Below are 20038 nucleotides of genomic sequence, written 5' to 3'. Positions count from 1 at the left end.
AGCATGCGCTGTGCACTGGTGAGGACCCGAGTTTAATCCCTTGAAGTCATATGAAGGTGGCATGGCGGCACGCTTCAGTAATCACAGTGCTCTCAATGCATGATAGGAGGAAAGTCAGGAGAAATCTTTGAAGCTCGAGGACCAGGTAACCTGGAGTGTGCATCCATGCACAACGAAGAGATCATGCCTCAAGTAAGGTGGAAAGCAAGGACCAGCCCCAGAGGTTGTCCTTTGAACTCCAAGACATGTGTCATAGCATATGCTTGCCTGAGTACCCATAAAAGATCATGCACACATATGATTGTGTGCACACAGACAACACATATCATATGCACAGACTGCCAAAAAAGAAAGAAAGGAAAGAAATCCACTGGGGCTGGTGAGATGGCTCAGGGTGGAGAGCTCTTGTTGCTCATTTAGAGGGTCATTTCCCAGCACCGCTTCTAGTGTAACCCCAGCTCCAGGGGACACCTCTCCCCACAGACACATAGATAAAAATGAACAGGAAGGCCTACGCTTTGCTGTAAGTTTGGAAATTATTCAGATGACAGTGTCTACAAAGAAAAGTAATTTGGTATTTTTGTCCTAAGAGTTATTGAAAATATAAACAAGTACATGATGCGGTCTTTAGAGTGGAAGAATGTAACATGGAAACTCAAGAAGTTAAGTGAGACAAACATACTTAAGAGGATCATAACCGTGGAAAAGGAAAACTCAGGAGTGCTAAGCCTAGTGCTTAGGGACTGGGTAGGAGGACGACAAGTTTGAGGCTAGTCCAGACTATAGAATGAGCTCAGAGCAAGCATGTACTACATAGAAAGGCTTCAACTCCCTCCTGCTCCAGCGTGAGCAAACACACACACACACACACACATACACCCCTCTCAGTGATTTCTAAGGTTTGTTGGTAATGATATTTTTGTAAAGATTTATTATTTTAATATGCATGGGAGTTTTGCTTGTATACAAGTCTGTGCACTGCATGCATGCCTGGTGCTCACAGAGTCCAGAAGGAGGCAGCAGATCCTCAGGAGCTACAGTTACAAATGGCTGTTAGGCACCACGTGGCACTGGGAATCAAACCTCAAGAACTACTCTTAACCACTGAGCCATCTCTCCAGCACCAGTAATTATTTTATTTTTGAGATTGTAATATAATTACATCATCTCTCCCTTCTTTTTCCTCCCTCTAAACCCTCCCATATACCCCTTCCCACTCTCTTTCAAATTCATGGCAGATTCTTCTGTCACTAATTGTTATTGCGTATATTCTCAAAGTTTGCTGATAATCTACTGTGCCGTCAGTTGTTATTGGAGAAAACAGATCAATTCAAAGGAACATCTGTTTGGTGATGGTAGTCAAGGGGAGGATAATAAACAATTGATAAGAAGATAGGAGTATAAAGAAGATGAAGTGGTGGTATAGGCAATGGTTAGGACTTTGTGGTGACACTCCACAGGAGACCTGAGTGATGAGAAGGAACTGTACCGAGATCTTAGGAGAAAATCCTGAACAGCGGGTGCAAAGGCTGAGAGGACTCACTAGGGAGAAGTTAACAGAGACAGTCAAGAGCTGAGTGGGCCCAGTAGGAATCATATGAAGAATTTAGCTTTAGGTTTTCTTCTAAGCCATTGGGGGAGCTTGGGGCAGAGGTGATGTCATTTGAGTTATGTGAAAGACTGTTATTCTAACTGCTGGGGATGTAACAGATTGGAGGCTGAGGAGAGTATGCCAGTTCAGGTGGGTTGTTAATTAGGAGAGGTGAGAACACCATTCGTCAGTATGGATGGTTTCTAATGTAAAAATTTGTCAAGGACACTCATGTAGAGTCATGCAAGATATAGTAGTGTCTGTGTAGTTCCCTGGCCTGCAGCCTGTGATGGAGGCCCGTGACTACCAGAGACGCATTCTTGTTTTGCTCCAGGTTCTTTGTACTAGAAATCTTCACTCCAGCAGAGCTTGCATTAGTACTATGCTTTTCCCCTTAAGATATTGCGCGCGCGCACACACACACACACACACACACACACACACACACACACGTTTTGATGTTTTAACCAGACAGCAGGAGTAAGGCTGTACAGTGTCTAGAGGTTGGCTGTGGAGAAAGCGCAGGATCCGACTGGTTCTGCTTGTTGTTGTGCGTCTAGGTTTCCAGAGAGTAAAAGACCATTTCCTTTCCCAGGGCGAGAATGAGAGTAGGAAGGTCAGTTAGGGGGGCGCGGCCTTAATTTAGAAGAGAGTTGGTGATAGCTTAGATGGGATGGAGATGTGAGAGTTGGATGTGCTTTGCCGATTGATCTGGGTGTGGGGAGTTCGAAGATGAAGCCAGGGAAGGCTGACTCTTTGGTACCTCCCTTACCTAGGTGAACAGTAATGAGCCTTACAGGATCTTTTACTCGGGAGAGAGTAGAAAGGAAACCTCTGTAGAAGTGGGATTTGTGCTTTGCCTTGGATGGCTAGGAATTAGGTGAAATGGTCAAGGAAGGCACGCCATTCGACCAACACTTGTGTGGTCTCTACTGTGTTCACAGCCTTGGCTAAGGACTATGGTCGTATACCATCCGGATATAGCTCCTCATTTTGGAACTTAGAAAATCCTCTGAAGTCAACATAGTACTACAAGATGTTCCTGAGACCACTTTCTCAGTTTCTCTTCTACCATCCAGCATGTGTTTCCTGAATAATTTTATGTGCCAGGCTGTGTCTGCGCTAGAGTTACACTGATGAGCATGTAAACCATTCTCCATGCACTGGAGCTGATTTTCCTACAACCCTGGAAGTGTTTGTCATTTTCTCTCAAGAATATTTCTTATTTTCTAAATTTAGTTGTGTGTGTATGTAGTGTGTGTGCGCACACACACATGTGTGTGTGCATTTGTGTGTCTGTGCACATGAGTACGGGTGCCCTTGGAAGCCTTTGGAGGTGGAGTTGCAGGTTGTGAGCCACTAAATGTGGGTGCTAGGATCCGAAATTGAATCCTCTGGAAGAGCATCAAGTACTCCTAACAGCTGAGACAATGTATTAATTACTTTTCTGTTGCTAAATTCCCGGACCAAACATTTCAGAGAAGGAATGGTGTCTATCCTGGTAGGGGTGTAGTTATAGTAGCAAGCTGCAAGCCACAAGCATGGCAGCCAGAGCAGGAAGCTGAGAGCACATGTCATCAAACCCAAGCATGAAGGAGAGTGAGCACACTCAACGTGATGGGAGGCTTTTTGCTCTCAAGAATCCAACTCAAGTGGCTTCCTCCAGCAAGGATACACAGCTGAATTTCTTCAAGCAATCAATTAGGGACCTTGTGTTCAAATACCAGAGCCTACTAGGGACACTGCCTTTCAAACCATAGCAACCATGTTAATTGGTTTGTGGTTAAAGACTGTCTTTCTCACTACTGGGGATATAGTAGACTGGAGGATGAGGAAGAATATAACATTTCTAGCCTCTCAGGTATTTTCATGATGACCACTTGGAGGATAATCTGATTCCATTTAATGATGTCTTAATGTGCTCAGGCTGTTGTAATTAAACACCAGAAAGTTAAACAACAGAAATTTATCTCTTACCACTGGGGACTGGAAGTCTAACATGACTGTTTTATGGAGAAGGGTCTGCTTTTGACTTTGATGTGACTATGTCCTCAAAATGGAGGGGTGAGGAGCATCTGGAGAGCATGGATGCGGGTGAAGCCTTAGAGTGCTTTCTTCTCGTGATGTCGATCTCGTGAGAGCAGCGCCCTTGCTGGAGTAGTGCTATCATGTTTTTGCTCTTTTAGGGTCTTTTGGGGACTACCACCCAGCTTCCAAATGAAACACACAGAGACTCATTCTTCCTTAGAAACACCTGGCCTTAGCCTGGCTTGTGTCCAGCCAGCTTTCTTACATTATCCCGCTCTGGGCTTTCCCCATTCTCTTCCTTCTGTAAATCCCACTCTGTGGATTGCTGTGTGGCTGGAGGGCTGGCGCCTGATGTCCTCCTCCTTTTCTCCCAGATTTTCCTTCTATATATTCTCTCTACCTGTCAGCCCGCCTCTCCTTTCTCCTGCCTTGCTATTGGCCGTTCACCTCTTTATTAGACCATCAGATGTTCTAGACAGGCAAAGAATCACAGCTTCACAGAGTTAAACAAATGCAGCATAAACAAACGCAACACACCGTAACATAATATTCCCTAACACTTGCTGTCATGGCCTTTAGCCCCAGTCACCTTCTAAAACTCCGTCTCCACAGAACATCACCCTGGAGTACAGAGCTTGAACGTGAGTTTGAGAGAGATCCAGTCTCTAGCAAATGATAACTACACAAACATTCTAAGTTAGTTAGGTTAGAGTGCTCCTCCCTCCCCCAGAATACATGTTGGTACAAATAGACATCCAGAAGCCAATGGGGCTGTGGTTTCTATTGGTGTTATACTTTTTTTTTTTTAAAAAAAAATTGAATTAAACCTAAGTCTGGTAATTAGAGTAAATTTTGTTTCTGTGGCATTTCTGCTGATGGTTTAGAACTCTTCTGCCAGAAATTTTACAAAAGTGAAAGGTTTGCATTTTTGTAGAACTTTACAGTTATTGATCACAGTAAGTGTATGGGAATGATAATATCTGTGTTCTCTCTTAAGAAATACCAATAGACTATTATATTATCTGATTTATAAAACGCCCTGGGTTTAGAGATGCTAAGTTACTTGTTACCATACCCATTGATTCCTGTAGACAGTATTTCATGCCATGTAACCTTGATGTCAGTGTTTGGTCAGGGAGCTGTCTTTTGTTCTAGTGAATGAGATGGAAGCTTGCTGTGGCTCTTTGAATGTGTTTGAGTTGAGACCAATCGAAGCACAAGCCGTGATGGAGTGCGTGAACAGTAGGTCTTAGGCAGGGAATTCAGACACCAGAGCTTCACCACTTTTAGCTCTCTCTGTTGCTCTCAGAACTTAGTTTCCTCATCTAGGAAAATCAACAATGTTGCTATTGCTACCCCGACAGAATTGTTATAAGGCTTAATTTCATACACTAAAGAATAGGAACTGCCTAGCTTGTGGCAGAGGCTCAGAAAAATGTCAGTTCCCCTTTCTTTTGATATTTGGAGGATGCTTTTGTTATTTTGGTTGGAATATATAATTGTGCTTAAACTATTTTCTAAGAAAAATTTGAAATTCCTGTCTAGATTTATTTTTTTCCTTTAAAAAGATTTAAAACCTTCCAGTACAGTCTTAGGCTTATTTTCCAGGGATCTGTGAGATCCTTCCATTGTGAATTCAACTAAGAGAGAGCCTGAAGATCCTGGCATTGGTTTTCTCTAATTTTCTAACATGCAGTAGATAATGCATGGTCTGGTACTTCTCATCTTGAAACACTGCTAAGCTCCTTTAAGCCATCTTGCCTATAGCGTCAGTATCATCGTCATCATCTGATGCATGTTCCAGTAGCAGAGAAAGAATCCTCCCACTGGGCTTCATGGCTTGCATCACGCATATTTACCCTTGTACATATATATTGCACTCCCATCAATTCCTTCCATAAACAGCAGAAGAAGTAAATAGGGCTGAAGAGATGGCTCAATGGTTAAGAGTACTTTTTGCTCTTGAAGAGGACCTGGGTTTGGTTCCTAGCATCCACATAGCGGCTCTCAGCCATCTGTTCTCCAGTAATGGGGGGTCCAGTACCCTCTTCTGACCTCCACAGGTGCCAGGCACAAATGTGGTCCATAGACATACATGCAGACAACACACTGATAAACATAAAAGAAAATTAATAAACATTTTAAAAGGCTGTTGCACACAAAAAAGGAAGCAGATATTGAGAGGGAGTCACCATCCTCTAAGCATATATGCTGTCATCTAAACTCAGTTCCTACTCAACTGTTTTTCAGTGAGAGCCTACAAGAAAATTGTGGAACTGAGACAACTTCTGGAAATCGCAGAGAGCAACTTCAAACACTTGGGTGGGATAACAGAGGAGGATCTAGAGCAGAAGAAAGAACAGCTGGAGTCTGAGAAGTAAGGTCCTTAAACCCGTGCTTTGTATTTCAGCACCTGTGAATTCCACGAGAGGCTTTCTTCCCAGAAATGTAACCTTCCATCCTGCCAGTGAGTTAGGTCCCATTCTTTCCCCTCCTCAATCCTCTGAGATGTTTGAAAGTAGTGGACTCATAGACTTCACATAGCATTAACCAGTTCGGCAGTGTTAGACACTCTCACGCGATTATGATTCCAGTCCTCCAGACTGTTTTTGTCTTGTAAAGTTGACATTATTTATGGAGTTTTTGAGGTCAGTCTGGTGGGAAGAATTTCTCACTTGGGACTTCCTCCTCCCACATGACTCTAGCTTGTGTCAAGTTGACAAAAACTAACCAGCACAGACGTGTTAATCATCTGCTTCACATTTTATATTACTATTTCCTGCTTTATTTTATTTCCGTCTTAGTACTTGTTACCTTCCTGCATACCATGTGTTTTGCTTATTTATTTGTTGGTCGCTATTTGTCCCCAGTACTAAATCACTGCTGATTCTTATAAGACCCTAAATACAGTTTACAAATGAATGATTTTATTTTCTTTAAAGTATAGATGCTTCCCACAGCTAACAAAAATAGTTCTTAGGTATATGGGGATTGACTGAAGAAACATTTTTGATAGGACCATCAAAGAGCTGCAGGACCAGCTGGCCTATGAGCGGCTCCGCAGAGAAAAGTTAGAGCTTCAGCTGGACGAACATCGAGCAGAGGTGGACCAACTCAAGGAGACACTGGAGAAAGTCCAGGTCCCCACTGTCGTGGTTACGGTTGGTATTCTTAATACATTTATTCTTGTTGATAGTGTTATTATTTATAAAGATATGGTGGGGGACCCATGTGTCACCTGGCGGGTGGTCTGAGGCCTCTGCGGGAGATGGACAGATACCCATGCAGAGGGAAAGTTTGGGTATAGAGTTTATTTAGTGGGTAATGGAGGGGAAAGGGAAGGAGAAGGAGAGAAGGAGAAAAAGGGGAAGGGAGAGAGGAGAGAGGCAGAAGTTGCCTCTCCAAAAGAAGGGGGGGGGGGAAGGACTGGAGAGAGATCTGCTTGCCTGGGGGTGGGAAAGGTGAGAAGGTTGGGAGTGGGCAGAGCTTGTTTATTAAAGGGACAGGGTACCCAGGTGACAGACCAGGCCAGGAGATTACAACAAATAGAATATAGACAAGGCTAAGATTGTCAGCTTCGAGTTGGGGCTGAATTTGAATCTTGTCTATAATCTTTTTTGATGTGGGTAAGCTTTTGGCCTATTAGAGCTTGCGTTGCAAACTAGAGGTAATAATACTTTCTAGCACTTCCATAAAGATTGTGAATTTAACATTCTTTGCCACTGTAAATAAGCATTTTTTTTACTTTCTGGAGCTGTATTTTGAGTTTCATATATATATATATTTTGTTATGAAAAAAGCCAAAATCAAAAGGACAAGAATTTAAATAGTGATTCCACCCAGTGTTAGTTTTTCTAGTAGAAGAAACAACCTCCCAACAAAACCCATATCAGCAACACAAGAAACATAGGATGAGGACAAAAAAGTTTCTCTGTAGCAGGGGACTTACAGCCATTCAGTCTCATTAGACTAGACTTGGACTGCCACACTTCCATAGGAAAAAGACGCTATGACCTGGGTGTGGTGGTGCATGTCTTTAATCCCAGCACTTGGGAGGCAGAGGCAGGCAGATCTATGGGTTTGAGGCCAAGCTGGTCTACAGAGTGAGCTCCAGAACAGCCAAGGCTACACAGAGAAACCCTGTCTCAAAAACCACTGTTATGTGGCCCTGGGGACAGCTTATCCTGACATCATGCGGACTGAGAAACATTAACATTTTCATCCTTTAGAGCTTCTGTCTTCGGTCATGGATAAATTGTTTCAGACTTCTGCTACCTTGTCTGATCTATAACAAAACTCCCTGACTTTTTATTTTATCCAGACTAATTGTTGGCCCCTTAATCACTTCAGATATCATGCCATAATAGATTTGCTTGCAAAATGTTGAAACCAGATAAATGTTCTCCAGACGAAGCCTACCAACATGAGCTAAACTACCAACAGTTTAGTTCATGAGCCGTAGAAACATTTCCAATTATCTATGAATACGTCTATATAGGTGTCTTCCTTCCTCTTCTCTCTTTATTCTTTCCTTTAGACAGGGTCTTACGAGATCACAAACCTGAAGTGTACTAGGTAGCCCAGGCTGGTGTCATTCACAATTTCCTGCCTCAGCCTTCCGTGTGTTGTGCCCGCAGGTCTGTGCCACCATGTCAGGCCAGGTTGGGTGGTGTGCTGGTCACACAGTGGAGTGGAGCGGGGACAAACTCAGACCCTGCCTTCTGGCTGCACCTCTAGTTCTGTAGACGAAGACTCTAACTGGTACTTTAGTACGATGCTTTCACTAATGCTCCCTTCCTTTGTTCTGAAATTTCCAGCAGTGTCTAACTTAAAACTGAATGAAACCAAAAATAACATCAAGACCAGACTTTCATCCCCAGATCTAGTTTCTTAACTGCCTAGTTTTGGGTTCTTTTTTTTTCTTTCTTTCTTTCTTTTTCTTCTTTTTTAACAGGGTCTCTCTGTAGCTATGGCAGGCCCAGGGCTCATTATGTAGATCAGACTGGTCCCTGCCTCCCAGGTGCTGGGATAAAGGTGTTTTACCTTATGCCCGGCCAGTTCTGGATTCTTGAGGCTTTCCCTACATTACTTTCCCTCCATCATGAACTATGGCTCACCAGCCATACCTTTTGCTGCTACCCTGAAACATGAACTCTTAGCACAGAATTTATGTGTCCAGTCCAGTCCATTTGAGTGACCAGTCAGCTTGGTTTCCTGTCATTTCTTCTTCTGAAAATCTTTGCCTGAATGAAGTGGATTCCTCAGTGTAGATTCAGCTCTAACTTTCCTACTAGCCCTGCATCTGTCAGTGCTTATGTAGGTGAGCCTTCTCAAACCTCGCGCACTTTCCCGCACCGAGCCTTTGTTCATTTCATTTATATCACAGGGTCCCCTTTCTAATCTGCCCTGACAAAAGCCCCTGGGAGTCACCTGTTCCTCCTGCTCCAGGGCATTAGGCCCTTGTACTGCTTTGAGGGAGTCTTACTCCCTTAGTGAGGTTGAGTGCTTTACCCACAGTACTGAAGTTTGAATTTCATGAGAGCATTTAACACACTTTGAGATCTTGGGCATCATCAATATTAGGTATTATTACTTAAATATTAGGCTTAATGTCAAGGCTTTTTGTTTAGCATACACTGTTTCATAAACAGTAACTGAGAAACACAGTGCCAGATAAAAGTTTATAGTTACAGCAGTTTGTGATTTTAATCTGCTCAGCTCCAAATCCACCACACATGCTTCCCATCGCTGTTATTGTCTTTAGAAGCCATTCGTTCTTATTTTATTGTACTTTGAAAAAGTCTGACAAACTTTACCTTTGAGAACTTGTATGATTCCAAGTTGAGTTTCAGAAACAGAGCAGAGGGAAGGGTGTGGGGCCATGGTTTTGTTTTTCCAGGCTGCATTAGATAGTAGCAGCTTCCATTTCACATGCTGGGTACAAGATTTAACTCTGGAGCACATGAGCAATGGCAGGGCAGGAAAGCCTTTGGAAGTAACTCTTGGCCACGAGCTCTCCCCAAGGACACGTGCCAGAAGACTGTTTTAAGAACACCTGTGTTCATATTTGTCTTGCCTAAATAAGGCATTTTCTTTTTTAAACTTCATTTAAAAAACTTTTGTGCATTTTGGTCATATTCCTCCCCACGCCCCAACTCTTTCCAGACCGCCCCCCACTTCATATGAACCAAACAAACTTCACACATATGCACACACCCCCAAAACCAAACAAACAAAAATAAGACAAAGAAAGAGACCAAACCAAAACATGGAGTCTGCTTAGCGCTGGCCAACTATTCCTGAGCATGCAGCCTGCCCGTAGGGTAAATGACACGAACAGCATTTATTTACTAGAATCACTCCTCAATGATTGACATCTAGTGAACACCTGCTGTGCTCTTGTCTCCTTTGCTCCTTCCTATCTCGCTTGTTGATCTTTTGTGTTAGGTCTTGTGAATGCCAAGATGATGAGAAAGTCAGGAACAGTGGAGAACAGGCAACGTGGAAAATGAAAAATGTAAAGAATATTGCACACAAAAAACTCAGGAATGGAGAAGTCAGCATAGAAATCCTAGCTCTGTGGGGCTCCCTAAAGATTACAAATGACGTCACATTAGCACATTCTACCCTGCAGTGATGTATGGAATGTTAGCCAAGGTAGAGGTTGTATTAAGCAGAGATGGCTCTGAATGACTTTCTAAGGTGTCACCCAGCCTTATGATCCGGCATAACACGAAGCACACATACTTTGGATCTGGGGATGTGGTTATACAAAACCCTAAAGGAATTTAATCAGAGAGGAAAGTACTTAGCATGGCTTGTTTGTCCTTCATGGACACTGTAGAAGAATGCTAGCAGGCTTTGACTCTTTTCCTCTGTGTTTATAGGAAGACGCCTGCTGTGAGTCCAGCAGAGAGCCGAGGAGAGCAAGGAAGAAAGGGTCTCCTGGGGGCGCGTTTGTGAGAAGGTGCTAGTCCTTGCAGGAAGGTCAGATAAACGTTTATTATCTCGTCACTTAAACATGATATAAATATAAATCTATAGAAATCCTTTCATTCTAAAGGTGAAAATGTTGTCTATCAAAGGGATTTTAAAAATTCCATGGACTCAGAATACTTTTTATATACATAAACATGCAAGCCAACATTTATTGAGTAATAATTTCACAACTTCATAATAAAGTTTATTCCCTCTCTCTCTCCCTCTCTCTCTCTCCCTCCCTCCCTCCCACCCCCTCTTTCCCCTCCCCTCCCCTCTCTCTGTTTTTCAAGACAGGGTTTCTCTACTTATTAGCCCCGGCTGTTCGAGACAGGGTTTCCCTGTAGTTTCTAGAGCCTGTCCTGGAACTAGCTCTTGTAGACCAGGCTGGCCTCGAACTCAGAGATCCGTCTGCCTCTGCCTCCTGAGTGCTGGGATTAAAGGCGTGCGCCACCACCGCCCGGTTCCAGGATCTCTCTTTGTAGAGCAGGCTGGCCACAAACTCAGAGAGCCCCCTGCCTCTGCCTCCCGATGCTGGGTTAAAGGCTGCGCCACCAAGCCCAGCTCCAGTTGTATTTCCCTCACTGTCTAGAAAGCGCTATTATCTACTACGAATGCGAATGTGCGTATGGTTTTCAGAGTTGTTCTTTGTCAGGTGTTACAGTGCACACCTCTAATCCCCAGCATTTAGGAGTCTGGGAAGGAGTATCATCAATCTGTGGGCAGTTGGGCTCACTAGTGACTGTCTCAAGATGCACAAGCATGCATACATGCACAGAAACTCACTTGCCCATCCTGACAGATTTTTTTTTTTTTTTATTCAAACGACTTAACTTCTACAAAGCATCTAGACTTGGAAGGAAACTTTTTATAAAGTAGTCAGTTTTTACCCGGAACAGCTTTATAACAACTCCCAGATGTCACCCAGCAGCTTGACATGACTGACAGCCTACTCTCACGAAAAAGCCCCGCTACACCTTTGCTAAGAAAGCGCCCCAAATACTCTTGTTCAGAATTCCATCTTTGCTCTGTGCTGCAAGCTTTATGGGAATATAGTTAAGAGGCACTCAGCAGGACAAAGCACATGGCCTGTTTTCTCCTTTCCCCCATAATCCCTTGAGTTTAGAGATTTTGTTTTTTGTTGATGAAAAAGCAGCTGTGGTTCTGATGCAGTTCCTAAGCATTTCCATTCTATCTCTCTTTCTTCCTGCGGTGAGCCAGCAGGATCGCCGAGATCAGCTCAGGCTAATCCAGGCTGTAAGCCAGTGTTAACAGCGCCATGGCTGGGGTGGGTGAGAGCAGCTGGAAGATGCTTGCCCAGCACGCATGGACTCTAGGTCCACTATCCAGCATATCACACTGGCCATGATGTGGGTGGTTCAAGGTCATTCTTGGGTATGTAGCTCCTCTGAGGCCAGCCAGGACTACTTGAGACCTCTTTCAAAGACACTGAGATACCTTTTATCTCCTGTATAGTTTGTGTCTTAAAAATTGGCAGGATTATTTTGAATTAAACTTGTTTTCCTTTTAAAAAGCTTCTGCCAAGGCATTATGAAATCTTGTGAAGTGCTTAGCGCTTTCAATCTGCATAGAGAACTAAGATGTTAGAAAAACAGAGTGGCTGGAGCACCTGAGCTTGCACGCACAGCAGCAGCCTTGTAAAACCTGGGCGCCCAGTTTGTCTGTAATCCTAGCACTGGGGGCAGGGACAGATGGATTCCTTCGGTTTGACACTTTAGCAGAAATGGAAAATCCCAAGTTTGGGGGTGAACGGGAGAGGGGAAGAGGATGAGAGGGGGAGTAAGAGTGGGGGAGGGGAGAGGAAGAGAGGGAAACGGGGGGGGGGTGAGGAAGGGAAGCAGGGGTGGGGTGGTGGGGAGATCCTGTTTCACAAAGAGTAAGATACAGAATGAATAAGGAAGATACTCATTGTTGTGGTCTTCACAAGCATACACATGTATTAACACACTTGTATACATGCATATACATGTAGTAACACACCTGCACACACACACACACCCCACACACCCAGAAATAACAACAAAAAACCCCAAAAATGAAACGTAAGAAAAATGTAGACGATTGGATGGATAACAACAAAAAGAAAACAATAAAATTTGAATTTCCTTTTTTCTTTTTTGGTTCAGGAAGTTAAGGTTCCAATCTTTAACTCTCTTTGAGATGGATATTCATATATCTACATATATGGTTATATCTATCCATTCATCTCTATCTATCTATCCATCCATCCATTCACCCCTATCTATCTATCTATCTATCTATCTATCTATCTATCTATCTATCTATCTATCTATCTATCTATCTATCTATGAATGAGATGTTTCATACAGTGAATCTGATAGGTGAGAGTAAGCGCTGGGGAACGGAGGTGGCAGGCAAACATCTGATCAGCCGGTTTGCATTAAGGCTTAGGCTCAGTCCCTGGGAGCAGCAAACAGAATTGCTGCGGACTATTCCTTTACACTGTGAAGAGGTGTCACTCTGCTTGGTTTAATACAGAGCTGAATGGCCATAAGCTGGACAGGAAGAGGGTAAGAGGGACTTCTGGGGTGAGAGAAGACGCGGAGAGGAAGACAGCAGGGTTGCCAGCCAGATGGAGAGGAAGCAGGGTGGGCAGTACAGAGTCAAGGTTAACCGAGCCACGCAAAGGAGTGTACATTCAAAGACAGGGCTTAATTTAAGTTATAAGAACTAGTTAGGGGGCTGGAGAGATGGCTCAGCGGTTAAGAGCACTGACTGCTCTTCCAGAGGACCCGGGTTCAATTCCCAGCACCCACATGACAGCTCACAACTGTCTGAAAATGCAGTTCCATGAGATCTGACACCTTCACACCAATGAACATAAAGTTAAATAAATCATTAAAAAAAATTTTAAAAAAAGAACTAGTTAGGGACAAGTGTAAGCTAAGGCCAAGCTTTCATAGTTAATAATAAGTCTGTGTCATTTTTTGTGAGCTGGAGGCCCAAAGAAAATTCTGTCTACACAAAACACAAAACCCACCCCTCAAACTGCTGTACATATTGAAAAATTATAAGGCACATACAATAAAAATCAGAGTATCTCTATGTATTTCATATTAAATATGACACATTTGCAATGGGATACACCTTTTAAAATTTATTATTCACTACAAAAAAAAACTCGACTTACATAGGAAGTTACTTAGAAAATCCAACCAACTTCATTGTAGTCTTTTATTTTATATAAAAAAATCTAACTGCAATAATCAGCAGGGACATAAAATCCAGTAAGAATGTAGAATATAGAATTGTTTTCAAGTATGCAATCTGATAACAAATCCTACTTCATTTGCAAAGCTACAAAGCTCAAATGTAAAAACTGTTTCTGTTGCTGTAGTTACCAAGAGGACAAAATGCTCTTCTATCTCAAACCAGGCTTTGGGAGACAGCTTTTCAATACAATAACATCATACAACACAAAAATAAAATACCGAAATACTGCTATTTAGTCCACAGGCACTTTGAAGAATTTGTAGTAGTACACTCTAAGGAGTGATGAGCAGCAACAGCAGGGGTGTCAGTTTTACTTCCAGAATCTATAAAACCCCAAAGCTATTGCCAAGCAAGTGAACACCGAGGCTGTGGAAGAAAAGAAGCTATGTTACAAGTTATAGTTTAATTAATTTCGGGTCATAAAATAATAATTAAATGAACAGAAACAAAGAAAATCAGATTTATAGCCCATGTTCTTTATTCCCTAGAAAACTAAGGATAAAAGGCATTTGTAAAGCAAGATTTATATCAATAGCTTCCTGTATTTCAGAGAGTAAAAATGAAAATAATTTAAAAATATTGGTATCATGTCAGAAAATGTGAGCAGTACTTCAAAGTTACTAGCATTGTGTCTTAGGGTTTCTATTGCTGTGATAAACACTGTAGCTAAAGCAGCCTGGGGAGGAAATGGTCTATTTTATCTTACACTCTGAGCTCACACTCCATCACTGAGGGAGGTCAGGACAGGACTCAATTCAACAACATGGAGGCAGGAACTGAAGCAGAAACCAGCTTGCTTACTGGCATACTCGGCCTGCTTTCAGCCTGCTCAGAGGTCAGTGGCACCACCCACAGTGGGCTGAGACCGCTCACATCAAACATCAAAATATGTAAACAGAGATTTATTGGCCAATTCTTAGCTCATCTTCATGAGTCTGATTTCATATTCAGGGTTTCTCTTAAAGTTCCATAGACTCCAACTCCAGAAGTGTACATGATGGGATTGTTCCACACAACGCATCTTAAGGAACTCACCCGATCTGTTGACAGCCTGCCCACGGCTTCCCTTCCAGGACTGGCACTTTAAGTTAAAGTTACATAGGGAAGGTGATGTCCTGGACCAGTCCTCACTCGGCCATCATGCCGGGGAGTCCCACGCCCACCACACGACAATTAATCTTTGTCATTATGGAATGCAGTTATAATAAAGTCTTTCTGAACACAGGCTTGGCTGACCTTAAGGAGACATTCTCTCAGTTGAGGTCTCTGGGCACAGATGGCATGTGCCCATACTTCCAGATACTTGGGAGGCTAAGCCTAGAAGTTTTGGGCAAATTGACAGCCAAATCCTAAAGTGTTTGTGACTCTTCAGTAAATGGGACCCTATTGTCTTATTAGCAACATCTCAGGTATTCTAGGAAAACTAGGTCCACTTATGCCATATCTTCCTGATGGAGGAGTGTCTATGTGTTACTTTTATTATTAATAAAGATACTGTCTTGGCCCTTTAAGAGAACAAAAAATTAGGTAGGCGGAGTAGACAGAACAGAATTTTGGGAAAGAGGGGGAGTCTTCCTACTTATTTAAAAATACGTTAATTGTGGCTTCCTAAAATGCTTGCCAGTAACAACAGTACTAAAACATATTTAAAGAAGGAAGGAGAAAATGCCTCAGTATTACTGATTCCAAATCCTCAGTGAATAAAACCAAAGAAGAATGACTCAGGACAGTCTTTATTTTTGTGTGTATGTGTATTTTACATGTATGGCTGTGAACCATGTGTGTGACTTGTGCCTACTGAGACCAGAAAAGAACACAGGATCCCCTGGGACTGGAGTTACAGAAGGTTGTGAGCTACCATGTGGGTATTGGGAATCAAATCCTGGTCCTTGAAAAGAACAACCAGTGCCCTTAACCACTGAGCCTTCTCTCTAGACCCAGGAAAATCTTTTTTAAAACAACTGCTAATTTGATTTTTTCTTTGCTACCACTAAGCCTATTAGATTTACCCTGGATATCTAAACTGCTGAATGAAAGCTTTTTGGAAGATGTCACCATCTTCAACTTGGAGGGTAAAAGGGGATTTGTTTTTAACCATGGTATTCTGTAAGTAAATATGCAAGAGGATATTAACAGCCTACATCTACTTCAGTGATATTTCTAATGCCATTCAAACTATAAATGATTTTTTTTTCCACTATGGAACTTACCCAGTTAGTTTTACCACTTTGTTCTTGGGTTTATTTTCTCAATAGCCAGACACCCTTCTCTCTAACTGAATTGCCCAGTTGCCTGATAAACTTCAATCTTGAAACCAAAACCTTCTTCAAGCAAAGCAGGGTATCAATCAGTAAAGAGTATTTTAGCTCCTCTCTCTCTCCTGTAATGGTTGTCCTGACACGCGGGGACCAACAGATCCAGAACCTGACTGTCGCCGCGGTTCCTTTCCCTGACAGACTTACCTGCCAGATAGCGAACGGTCTCGAGTTTGTTCGACTCCATCAGTGTTTTTAAGGAAGCAATTTCAGTGTCAATTTTGTTACTGGTCTCTGAAATAATACTTTTGATTTGGGTATCCTATAACAAATCAGAATGAACAGAATTATATTTCTGTCTCTATGTAATATGAACATTTAAATTAAAACCTTCAATTGTGTGCTAATAGTGCATCTCATAAAGTCTTAACAGTAAATGAATACTGCCAAGTGACAAAATATTCCTCTAATTTCATATCTGGAGGTAATTTCCTCTAATTATTCAATACTGGGCATAGTCTACCAAAAATCTCCTAAGATATTTGAGACCTAATTATATATGATAAACTAAGAAGTAAACATTTTAGTCACACCTATCATTTTATAGGTAAAGTCCTTGGAATATTATTAATACTTTAAAAATAAGGACATATTTTAAATACATTTTGCCAAAAAAATCCAAGTTTATAATGGAGATGTATATACAAGGAATTGGCATACACCTAGTGGGTAACTTTGCAGTACAGGGAACAGTGCTCAGAAATGAGTAGGGAGAATTTGCTCATTTTCTTAATTATCTACTTCTTCTGACTAAGAAGAGCAAAAAAACTGGATTCTTGAAAGAGCACAGGTGATCATTCTTTCTCCCAAGTTCCGAGCAAGAGAACTTTTAAAGAAAAGGATGAGGCTAAATCAGAAAGCTAGAGTTTACTTATTGTTTAATTAATACATTCAGGATTACTGAGAATGTAAACAGACCTCTAAGTACAGGGTTCATAGCCTGGATTCTTTGAGACAGAGTATCGCATAGAAATCCAGCCTGGCTTCAAACTCATGGCAGTCCTGAGTTCTGGGATTACATACCACACCTGGATTAGAATCTGAGTTCATTTTTTTTTTTTTTAAAAAAAATTGTATTTCATGTGCATTGGTGTTTTGCCTGCATGTGTCTGTGTGAGGGTGTCAGGTCCCCTGGAACTGGAGTTACAGACAGTTGTGAGCTGCCATGTGGGTGCTGGGAATTGAACTTGGGTTCTCTGGAAGAGAAGCCAGTGCTCTTAACTGCTGAGCCGTCTCTCCAGCCCCTAGAATCTATGTTCTTTTCTCAACTCTATCAACTACTGGTTGTGTGATTTTAACTTTTTCGTGCATCATTTTCCAAACTGTAAAGTAGAAATAATACTCATTATAGAGGCTGGCCTGAAGATTAAATGCATTAACAGACATAAGTATATGTATATGGTACATAATAAATAGTAAATATTTACTATGATTTAAAAATTTTACAGATATTTGTTTATTTAAATATAAACATTTACTTAATAGTGAATTTTTGTTTTTGTTTTTGTTTTTATAAAAGTAGCTATTGTCTATATAAAAATAAGTTAAAATTTGAAAAGTAAGTCATGAAAAAGTTAATTCTTTTGGGGGGACATTATTTTCAGGACAGAGTTGCATTGTGTAGCTCTGGTTGACCTGACTTGACTATGTAGAGATAGGCTAGCCTTGAACTCACAGAGATCCACCTCTGGCTTCCCAAGTGTTGAGATTAAAAGCAGTGTGCCACCATGCCCAATCCTTACTTCAGTTTTTTCGAAAGTTTTTTTTTTTTTTTGTTTTTTTTATTTATTTAGATATGTGCTGGACGTGGTCTCAGGCATGTGATCCCCTGGAACAGGAGGTACAGGTGGTGGTTCGTGGAGCCGCCCACGGGGACCGAACTCTAGTCCCTGCCGAGTGTTAGCATGCTGAGTGGCCTCTGCAGCCCTGTTAGGACTTTTCATGTCTTACTCCAGGAGGTGCAGGCTTCATTGCTAGCCCCCCCTTCCTAGGGCTGGAGCGTTCCCCCAGAGGGGCTGGCAGGCTGAACAGCTGCGAATTTTTATTAATGAAACCTATGATCCTGCAGTGCGACTCGGTATTTGTGAAGTCCAAGCTTTACCAACTGCCATGCACACGACCAGTTGTCACACAAGCAAGGAAACATGAGATAAGGGAGAGGGGAACTGTCTACATATTAACCTTACCCTTTTTGGTAAATTACTATTTGGTTGCTTCACATAAGTTGCTTTCTTGATCTGTGAAACTAAAGTGATTATTAGAGGCCAGAAGGTTACAAGAAAGAGGGGGCAGCAAGATGACGCAGTGGAGAGAGACACTCGCCCACACAGGCCCTGCAACCTGAGGGTCCCGGGAGCCCACAGGCGCGGTGGAAGGACAGACTGACTCAGTGACGTCATCTCTCACCTTTACATATGTCATAACGACAACAGAAAAAGGTTTATACATAATTTAAAAGGGAAATTAATAAAAGTTCATTTAAAAGCACATTGTTGAGGTGCTGGGAAGATGGCTCGGCCATCAAGAGTGCTTGCTGCTTTTCCTGAGGACTTCAGATTGATCTCTCGCACCCACATGTGTGCAGTTCACAGCAGCGTAACAGCAGCTCCGGGGGCCTGACACTTGTGGACACACAACATCCCTCACATCTACGCATAACTAAAAAAATATTTAAAAAAAGCAACATTACTGGGCTGGTGGCTCAGTAGCTAAAGACACCTGCCACCAAGCCGGACAACCTGAGTTCTATCCTTAGGATCCACATGGTGAAAGGAGAAACCTAACTCCCATAAGTCAGTCTTCTGACCTTCACCAGTGTGCCCACACAAACGCACATACACAAACATGAATAAAATGTAATTAACTTTTGTTCTTGTTTTTATGTTTTGTTTTTTGAGGGCAGGGTTTCATCTGTAGCTTGGATCCTGTCCTGGAACTCACTCTGTTAGAAACAGGCTGGCCTTGAACTCATAGAGATCCACCTGCCTCTGCCTCGCGAGTGCTGGAATTAAAGGCATGCGATCACCACCACCTGGCTATGTAATTAATTTTTTAAAAGTGTATTACCATGTCTGTTACTCTGCTCCTTTCCAGGTTGATGTCCAGCTTATTATCTGCTCTGATCCGAACTGGGGTTTCATGCTTTAAAGAGAATCAGGATTTTTAACTGTGATCTGGTAGTGAGTATTGTTATGAAATCAGTGAATAAATTTCACTTACAGTCAGCTGCTGCTTAACTTGATCTAATTCAATTTTCATTTTCTAGGTATAAAAGAGGTGGGTGACATTAGCATCAATCCAAAAGTCCCGAGTGTTACTTTAAAAGTTTGAAACACTAATATAAGAGAATACATTATTACATTTTGTATTTTGGGGTCTGAGTTACCTCACTTGGGATTATTTTTCTTAGGCTCCACCCATTTGCCTATGAATTTCCATGATTCCCTTTTATTTTTAAATGTTGAGAATACTCCATTGTGTAAATTTACCCAATTTTACTGTTTATTTGTCTATTGAAGGACCATCTAGGCTGTTTCAGTTTCTGGCTATATGAATAAAGCAGCAATAAACATGAAAAAAAAGTTTTGAAAACTTAGATTACCAGAATTTGTACCTCTATGGATTTTTAATACAGAATTATGAATAAAAGGAAGCACTAGAAGATGACTATAGTTGTTAAATAAACATGGGTAGAAAAGCATTTTAGTGTTGGTATTAGATCTACCTTAAACGATTTTGCTTTTTTAAACAAAAGATTATTTTTATGTGCATTAGTGTTTTTGCTTGCTTGTGGTGTTGTGGGGGGGGGTATGTGTTGCACATGTGCATGCACAGACACGCTGCCATGTGGCTGCAGGGAACTTGAACTAGG

General features: G+C 41.9%; 1 protein-coding gene and 1 non-coding gene across 2 annotated transcripts in view; one reads left to right on the top strand and one right to left on the bottom strand.

The window, feature by feature from the left end:
- Positions 1-19596, top strand: part of Ankrd42 (ankyrin repeat domain 42) — a 52184-nt gene extending 32588 nt beyond the window's left edge. Inside the window, exons 12-14 of the mRNA XM_042054060.1 lie at positions 5870-5996; positions 6636-6780; positions 19261-19596. Of these exons, the coding sequence (XP_041909994.1) occupies positions 5870-5996; positions 6636-6780; positions 19261-19314 (326 nt within the window). The 3' untranslated portion in view covers positions 19315-19596. The remainder of the gene's footprint in view (positions 1-5869; positions 5997-6635; positions 6781-19260) is intronic.
- LOC119802517 lies at positions 13778-17681 on the bottom strand. The gene is made up of 2 exons (XR_006020956.1): positions 16315-17681; positions 13778-14218 (listed from the first exon to the last, which is right to left on the bottom strand). It is a non-coding gene; the product is annotated as an uncharacterized LOC119802517 (transcript).
- Positions 19597-20038: the final 442 nt, after the last annotated feature.

This window comes from Arvicola amphibius, chromosome 12, assembly GCF_903992535.2.
Source record: "Arvicola amphibius chromosome 12, mArvAmp1.2, whole genome shotgun sequence".
Taxonomy (NCBI): domain Eukaryota; kingdom Metazoa; phylum Chordata; class Mammalia; order Rodentia; family Cricetidae; genus Arvicola; species Arvicola amphibius.
The sequence above is the reverse complement of the archived record's forward strand: the minus strand, read 5'-3'. Positions and strand labels throughout refer to the sequence as shown.